At 44.2% G+C, this 9,041-nt stretch overlaps 2 protein-coding genes across 2 annotated transcripts in view; one reads left to right on the top strand and one right to left on the bottom strand.

Moving 5' to 3' along the window:
• Positions 1-7,677, bottom strand: part of LOC123508279 — an 8,360-nt gene extending 683 nt beyond the window's left edge. Inside the window, exons 1-3 of the mRNA XM_045261861.1 lie at positions 7,505-7,677; positions 3,638-3,749; positions 1,185-1,374 (exon numbers count right to left, since the gene is read on the bottom strand). Coding sequence (XP_045117796.1) covers positions 1,185-1,374; positions 3,638-3,749; positions 7,505-7,547 — 345 coding nt within the window. The 5' untranslated portion in view covers positions 7,548-7,677. The remainder of the gene's footprint in view (positions 1-1,184; positions 1,375-3,637; positions 3,750-7,504) is intronic.
• On the top strand, positions 6,135-7,117 carry LOC123508183. Its single transcript, XM_045261719.1, has 2 exons — positions 6,135-6,381; positions 6,552-7,117. The coding sequence occupies exons 1-2, from the start codon at positions 6,148-6,150 to the stop codon at positions 6,630-6,632; spliced, it is 315 nt and encodes a 104-aa protein (XP_045117654.1). The 5' UTR covers positions 6,135-6,147; the 3' UTR covers positions 6,633-7,117.
• Positions 7,678-9,041: the final 1,364 nt, after the last annotated feature.

Here is a 9,041-nt window from a genome sequence, read left to right on the forward strand (position 1 = left end):
CATCTCCTTCGCTTCTCCCAGTCAGCCTTTCGTCTCTCCTCTCACTCAGCCAAGGACAAAATGACAAATGAATGACCAAACCAAGTCAAACAAACGCCAACACGGACAAATATTGCTTTATTTCGCTCCCGCTCAGGACACTGCCAGGCTCACACATGATGATGACGATGATGATGATGATGATGATGATGATGATGATGATGATGATGAGGATGGTGATGACGATGCGCCACACAATCTCGCTCGGTGCACCTAAACACAGATACAACACAACACACACACACACACACACACACACACACACACACACAGAGAGAGAGAGAGAGAGAGAGAGAGAGAGAGAGAGAGAGAGAGAGAGAGAGAGAGAGAGAGAGAGAGAGAGAGAGAGAGAGAGAGTAGAGAGTAGTAGAGAGTAGTAGTAGTAGTAGTAGTAGTAGTAGTAGTAGTAGTAGAGTAGTAGTAGTAGTAGTAGTAGTAGTAGTAGTAGTACAGTAGTAGTAGTAGTAGTAATAGTAGTAGTAGTAGTAGTAGTAGTAGTAGTAATAGTAATAGTAGTAGTAGTAGTAGTAGTAGTAGTAGTAGTAGTAGTAGTAGTAGTAGTAGTAGTAGTAGTAGTAGTAGTAGTAGTAGTAGTAGTAGTAGTAGTAGTAGTAGTAGTAGTAGTAGTTGTTGTTGTTGTTGTGCACAAACACAAACAACACCTCCGCCAACACACTTAAAACACCTCCAAGCACACCCAAACATACTCAAAACACATTTTTCCTTCAACACACTCAAACACACCCAAACGCCTTCAAAATCACTTCCAAACACTCACACACTCAAAACACACTCAGTCAAACCTCAAAACACACCCAAACAGACAAATTTTCCTCCAAACATACCCAAACACACTCAAACATACAATTTTTCCTACAAACACTTTCAAACACACTTATAAGACACACCCAAACAGACATTTTTTTCCTCTAAACACTCCTAAACACAATTTTTCTTCCAAACACACAAACACTCAAACATACCCAAAACACACCAAACACAATTTTTCCTACAAACACATTCAAAACACACAAACACACTTACAAAACACACCCAAACAGACATTTTTCCTCCAAACACACCCAAACACAAATTTTTCCTCCAAACACACCACACACACACACCCAAACACAATTTTCACAAACACATTCAAAACAATGGATGTGGTATTGGCCTGGATGCCTTCCTGCCTCACGCGAGCCAGCACTGTTTGGTGGTACAGTACATGTCGCGTTTGAGCGGTAATACACAGCCCCGCGTTTGGATCCCCTCAGAGCACCATCTTCGTACACATCGCCGCTGGAACACCCACTGTACCTCTGTGGCGCTGTACCTCTGTGGGGAAAGGGAAAAAAAGTGTTTGGATTAGGAAAATTGGAGGTTTGGATGTATATTTGAGCGTGTTGGAGTGTGTCTGGGTGTCTTTGTGTATTTTGATGGTGATTTGAGTGCTTTGATGGTGTTTTGAGTGTTTGAGTGTCTCGAGTGTTTGGAGAATGTTTTGAGAGTGTTGGAGTGTGTTTGAGTGTGCTTTGGTGTTTTTAGTAGTGTTTGTGTATTTTGATGGTGATTTGAGAGTGTGAGTGTGTCTTGAGTGTGTTTGGGTGATTAGAGATGTGTTTTTGGTGTTTTTTTTGTGTGTGTTTGAGTGTGTTTGGAGGTATTCTGAGTGAGTTTGAGTGTGTTTTCAGTGTGTTTAAGTGTGTTTGGATGCTTAGAGATGTATTTGAGTATTTTGAAGGTGACTTGAGTGTGTATGTGTGTGCTTTGAGTGTGTTTAAAGATGTGTTTGAGTGTGTTTGGGTGTGTCTTCAGTGTGTTTGGATGATTAAAGATGTGTGTTGGTGTGTTTTTGTGTGTTTTGTGTGTGTTTGGAGTGTGTTTTGGGTGTGTCCTGAGTGTGTTTGGATGTTTTGGCGTGTTTGAATGTATTTTTGTGTGCTTTAGGTGTGTTTGGGTGATTAGAGATGTGTTTGGGTGTTCTTTGACTATTTTGAGTGTGTTTGGATGTTTACATAGAAATGTGTTTGGGTATTTTGATGGTGATTTGAGTGCGTTTCAGTGTGTTTTTGAGTGTTTGAAGATATTTTGAGTGTATTAGAGTGTGTCTGACGTGTTTTGACCGTGTTTTGGGTGTGTTTGTGTGTTATGGGTGTGTTTAATGTGTGTTTTGGGTGTGTGTTGAGTGTGTTTGGAAGTATGTTTGTGTGTGTTTGTGTGTTTTGAGTGGTGTTTGTGTATTTTGATGGTGCTTTGAGTGTTTTGTGTGTGTTTGGGTGTGTTTTGGATGTTTTGTGTATGTTTTGTGTGTGTTTTGGTGTTTTTGTGTGCTAGAGTGTATTTGGAGGTATTCTGAGTGTGTTTGAGTGCGTTGGGATATTTAGATATATGTTTGGGTGTTCTGATAGTGATTTGAGTGTGTTTTGAGTGTGTTTCGAGTGTGCTTGGAGTTATTCTGAGTGAGTTTGGGTGTGTTTTAGTGGTGTTTGTGTATTTTGATGGTGCTTTGAGTGTTTTGTGTGTGTGTGTGTGTGTGTGTGTGTTGTGTGTTTACGTTTATGTTTTGTGTGTGTTTTGCTGTGTTTTGGTAAGCCTGAGTGTGTTTGGAGGAATTCTGACTGTGTTTGGAAGTGTTTTGAGTGTGTTTAAGTATGTTGGGATGTGTAGAGATATGTTTGGGTATTTTGAGTGTGATTTGAGTGTGATTTGAGTGTGTTTTGCGTGTGTTTTGAGTATTTTTGGAGGTATTCTGAGTGTGTGTGGGTGTGTTTTGGTGGTGTTTGAGTATTTTTATGGTGGTCTCATGTGTTTGGGTGTGTTTTGAGAGTGTTTTGAGTGTGTTCAATGTATTTTGTGTGTTTTGAGTCTATTTTGAGTGTGTTATATATGTTTGAGTATGTTTTGTGTGTCTTGAGTGTGTTTATTAGAGATGTGTTTTGGTGTGTTTTTGTGTGTTTGGTTGTATTTAAGTGTATTTTGGAGTGTGTTTGGAGATATTCTGAGTGTGTTTTGGGTGTTTTATGAGTGAGTTTGAGTATGTTTGGGTGTGTTTTGAGTGTATTTCCGGTGGTGTGTTTTGAGTGTGTTTTGAGTGTGACTTTATGTATTTTGAGTGTCTTTACGTGTTTTGAGTGTGTTTTGGGTGTGTTCAGAGTGTGTTTGAGTGTGTTGATTGTGTTTGGATGTGTTTGGGTGTTCTGAGTGTGTTTGGGTGCGTTTTTACGTGTTTGAGTGTTTAGAGATGTGTTTGCAGTGTGTTTTGGGTGTGTTTAGATGTGTTTTGGTGTTTTTCGTGTTTGTGTTTTGAATGTGATTTGAGGTGTTTGGGTGTATTTCTGTGTTTTGGTGTTTTGAGTGTGTTTTAGTGGTGTTCGGTTGTGTGTTTATATTCTGAGTTTATTTGAGAGAGAGAGAGAGAGAGAGAGAGAGAGAGAGAGAGAGAGAGAGAGAGAGAGATCTCTCTCTCTCTCTCTCTCTCTCTCTCTCTCTCTCTCTTTTCCTCTCTCAATCCTAAACTTTACCTCTCCCTCTCACTCCACCCTCCTCTCTCACTCTCTCCTCTCTCCTCTCTCTCACTCACTCACTCTCACTCTCTCACCCGTTGGGATTTCCGTATTCGACCAGTGTGATTCCCTTGACTTCAGTGGATCCGTCCGGCCAGTTTGGTGTTATTTCGTGCCTCAACACCACCAGGTCGCTCTCACCCGCCTCTGAAATAGCAGCAGTACTGGTTGAACCTTCACATCTGATGGTGAATTGAGCGGCCACCAGATGTCACTGGGGAACTCCGGATCACTGAAGCCAACCTGTGCTTAACTATGAAGCCGTATGGTGTTGTATAATCAGATATAAGTGATTTAATTTAAGGGCGTCTTAGTAAGACACTGGAAATTCTTCATCGTGATATATCTCTTGAAACCAGAGCTACAGTCTTTAACATCTGGTAGTTATATTCACACTGTAAACAAGGTTAATCTAATATTGTGTTGCCCAGTCATTCAGCATTATCAGTGTGCACTATTCACCTGGAAAAGTACTCACTTAGAGTGTATTAGTCTCTATTCTGACAAATCTCAAAGTGAGACAAATCTTGCCATTTAAGATTTAGCAGGTGGCCGTCCCTAATCCAAGACCAGGTTGCAAAACCATGTCAGGAGCACATAACTCAGTCATATCCAGATTAAGGGAAATAAAGCCACATGTCACACATATTAAGTGCATATGCCACTCTCTGCAACTATGCGTTTCATATGCCATGAAGGAGTTGCCCACCCACTTTGAATACATGATATCACAAACATACAGCTACTTTTCACATAGTACTGTCCGCCAAGAAAAGTATGCAGACCTATACGCTACTATCAATCTCAAGATCCTGCAGCTGTGTGATACGCGGTGGCTTGCCATTGCTCCATGCCTGTCAAGGATCCTGCAACAATATGACGAACTGAAGCTCCATTTTGAGGTAAGCCGTAATTGTATCATTATCACCAAAAAATCATGTGAATGCATTTGAATATTGCTCTCTCTTTAATTGGCGACAGAGAAGGGTAGAGACAAAGGGTAGATATTGTGAAGGACAGAAGGAGGAGGAACACAGAGGGGGGAGGCAGAAATTAAGGAATGAATTGTAGGGGGGGAGGGGGAAGGGGGAGTAAAGGTAGAGAAAAAGGAAGGAACACGGAGAGGAAGCGGAGGCAGAAAGACAGGAAGGAGGAGGAGGGGGGATCTGAGAGTGAAAAAGGTAGTGAGGGAGGGAAGGAGGGAAAGAGGGGGAATCGGCATTAGCAGCCACACCTAAGGTGAAGCGAGGGTACTACCTACAACGTGATAAACAAAGGTGTCCCTCGATGACTCACGGCCAGGAAAGGGGAGAAGGAGGCGGTGGGGACGGAAAGGGAGGAGAGCGCAGGAAGGGAAATGGAGAGGCGGGGCAGTGAAAGAAGGAAAGGAGAAAGTGACGGGCAGTGATTAGCAGCCACACCTGAGGTTTGAATGAGGCACCACATGTCAAGCGTGGAGAGAGAGAGAGAGAGAGAGAGAGAGAGAGAGAGAGAGAGAGAGAGTATGCATACAAGGAGGTCTTAATTACCTTTAATCCACTTGTCAGGTCAGGTCAGGTCCATGGAGGTAAACGCCACTCCCTGCACACACACACACACACACACACACACACACACACACACACACACACACAGACGCCCTAGGCCACCCCAGTTTGTCCTGCCAGCGGAATCCCGGACGCCTGCCACGCCATGCTGCTCTCAACGACGTGGTGTACCGCGCCCTGGCTGCCGCTGGGATAGTGGCCACCCTTGAACCCCGAGGCCTGGATCGTGGGGACGGACGCCGCCCAGACGGCATTACAGTCTTTCCCTTCAGACGAGGCAAGATGTTGATGTGGGATGCCAACTGCGTAAACACCTTCTGCAGCACCCACATTAATGACTGTGCCTTGGCTGCTGGGGCAACGGCACCTGGCCTGGAGGTATGATTTCTCACCGCTTGCTGTGGAGACTAGCGGTGTGCTCGGGCCAGACTTCAATGACTTACTGGATGATATTGGTAGAAGAATCACCCAACGCAGCGGGGAGCCTCGAGAGACAGGTTGGCTGCGGCAACGCATCAGCCTTGCCGTAGCGCGGGGCAACACAGCTGCCATCTGCGGGCCCCATTAGTTGCCGAAAGGCCCACTATAAATCATGTTTTGTACCCATATGTATAAATAGTAAAGTTGTTTTGCCTGAGTGAATGCCTATGTATGTGCTTGTACGCATGCCAGTATGAAAGTAGGGGAAAACACACACACACACACACACACACACACACACACACACACACACACACACACACACACACACACACATGTGCATCTACGGGCAGCCGCGCTCCGCCCACTCTCCTTGATAACTATGGCGGCCGACTTTGACAGCTAAGATCTGACATATGGCTGGCTTCACTTGCGAGTGCAGCGTGTTAGGCTTTGTCACTTTCTGTCTATAAAACCTCCTTGTATGCATATATAGTGAAATACTGCATGTATCTAATAAATAAGATACTTATATTATATTGTGTAAATCTCTTTTCAGATTTCCAAGCACGAAGATTATGCTGCCGACATGTTGTACTATATGTACTGTACAAAGATCCAGCGAACAAGCGTTCTTGGCTTTCCTGCACCCTGTTGTGTCTCAAGTGGACAGAGTGAACAAGATGTTCGAGGGAGAAGACTGCAACGTTAGCAAACTGCTAGCAGAGCTGATGTCTCTTTACCAGTCCATCCTCACGCGACTCATGATGCCAAGGACCTTCTCTTCATGGGAAGCTGTGATAAATTTTGATGTGAGTTACATAATTTGCTGGTAACTGTTAATAATGATATAACACTATGGCAATATTATAATAATCATTATCAAGATTATTTTTCTTATAAAAGCATATATCACTATCATGTTCATTAGCGAAATAATTTACTTTTATTTTTCACTTCGACTTTGTTTTCATTTCTTCAGGTGGACAATGATCGCAACGCGAGAGCACAGTCTGCGACCTGGCAACCCTGCAAGACCTGCCGCCGCCAGCAGGATGGGTAGAGTGAAGTGTGAAGGGTGAAGGGTGAAGGGTAGAGAGTAAAAAACAGCAAGGTGTGGGTGCAGGATGACACGCCGACAGCAGGATGGGCAGAGTGACTGGTGAAGAGTGAAGCGTGGAGCATGAAGGGTGAAGGGTGAAAGACAGCAAGGTGTGGGTGCAGGATGACAAGGGGTGTGTGGAGGCAGGGACACTGAAGCATGAAGTGACCGATGGAGTCTGTGTGCGTGGCAGCGGACAGCGACGTCACCCGTGTGATGAGTGATAAGGTCCTTCTCGCATGAAATCCAAACAAGCGAGTTATATCTGCTCTCTGACAACGGATGGCCTCTGAGCTCCAATATCCGCTGTTCAACTCTTCACAGACCTCATACTTCAAACGTATATTTCATTACCTATTTATTTACATTTATCTATTCATTTATTTATTTTTATCATTTTTTGTGGCCTAGAGAGAGAGAGAGAGAGAGAGAGAGAGAGAGAGAGAGAGAGAGAGAGAGAGAGAGAGAGAGTATGTGCGACAAATTTTGAGGGCAAAATGTGGAGGCGAGTGGAGGAAAAACGTCATATATTTAGGGTAACAGCAGAATAAAAGCAGAAAATTAAGAAAAAAACAGCAGAAAATTGAGAATAACAGCATTAGAGCGAGTGGGAGTAGGTAGGCGACGGATTAGAGCGAGAAAATGTTTAGGCTGGAGAGAATTAAAGCAAAAAACACACCAGGACAGTTAGAGCAAGCAAAAGTGAATTAGAGAGAATTAGAGCGAGTGGGAGTAGGTGGGCGACGAATTTGAGCGAGAGAAAAAGCATTGTGGGTGGAATTTAGTAGGCAACCTCGTGAGAGCAGCGGGAGAGGTCAGGTCAGGTCACTCACGGTGATATCCATGTGTCGAAAAATGCATTTGTCTCGAGTACATTTCCCACTCTTCCAGTACACACAGACTGTCTCGTTACGAAGGGCTGAAGGTTCATGGCGAAAGTTGCAGCTCTCTCCCTGAAATGTTTAAAAGTTGTCAGTTTTTCCTCCATATGTCCCTCCATGAGTTTCCTCCATCTTACCTCCACCTACACTGACTTTCCTCCATGTTTCCTCCACCTTCTCTCCAAGTTTGACTATCCTACCTTGCCTCTGTCATAGTTAAAATAGTAGTTTTCTAAGATAGTCTAACATGAAAACCTGATTTTTTACAATTTTCTCTCTCTACTTCCTTAAACTTTTTCCTCCATATCTCCCTCCACAAGTTACCTTCACTTTCCTCCACCTACACAGACTTTCCTCCATGTTTTCTCTACCATCTCTCCAAGTCTGACTATCCTACCTTCCTTCTGTCATAATTAAAATAGTAGTTTTCTAAGATAGTCTATCATCAAAACCTGACATTTTTTTCATTTTTTTCTCCACTTCCTTAAACTTTTTCCTCCATATCTCTCCGCTGTTTTGTGTATCTCTCTTCAATAAACTGAAGTGAACTACCACCACCATCTTTCCTTCTCACGGGTAGGTAACATTTCTGTGTGGACACCGTGACCTCACCAGACACCAGCCTCACCACCGCCACAACAAACACCACCCATACCACTTTCTTCTCCTCCACCCTTTCTCCCTCTCCTCCTCCTTCTCTTCCTCCTCCTTAGAAAGAGAAAAAGGAAGCAAAAACTAAATTGGATCAACTAACTGAGCAGATTGAGTCTTCAATCATAAAAAAAAAGGAACTAGAAAATATAATTAACTATCAAGAAGACTATAGCAGGAGGAAGAACATACGCATTAACGGCATGGAAGAACGTGGCCCCGAGACGTGGGAACAGACGGCGACTGCAGTAACATCTCTTCCGGAAAACAAGATGCAATTGCCTGGATTGGTGTTGGAGCGAGCTCACCGGGTTGGACCGCACCGAGAGGGCAAGCCTCGTACCATAGTGGCTCGTTTCTCACGCTACTGTGATCGCAGGGCTGTCTTAAGAAGCGGAAAGAAGCTGAAAGGTACCAATATTTTTGTCAACGAAGACCTCTGTGCTGCTTCACAAACAGTCAAGAGTTCGCAGTTCCCCATGATGAGAGAAGCAAGAGCACAGGGAAAGATTGCCTTCTTCCGCCATACAAAACTGATAATACGGGAGAGAACCACAGATAATGCTACCAGACAGAACCAACCACCAGTGACGGAGGAGGGTGACAGTCGGGTGGGCGCTGCTGGGCCTGCTGATGTTGCTGGCAGGGTTACCCACTCTCAGGTGGCGGGTGTGTGGTCGGGTGGTGCTGGGCGGGAAGGTGCTTCGCCGTCCCTTCCCATGTCACGCCCGGACACTTCCCGCACTCAGTCTCCTGCTGCGCCTACTGCCTCGTCACAACGTAATGCCCCCAAGAAGACCGGTTTAAGGAGTACTAGCATGAGAAAGTAATGGCTTAT

This window comes from Portunus trituberculatus, chromosome 3 (genome assembly GCF_017591435.1).
Source record: "Portunus trituberculatus isolate SZX2019 chromosome 3, ASM1759143v1, whole genome shotgun sequence".
Classification (NCBI taxonomy): domain Eukaryota; kingdom Metazoa; phylum Arthropoda; class Malacostraca; order Decapoda; family Portunidae; genus Portunus; species Portunus trituberculatus.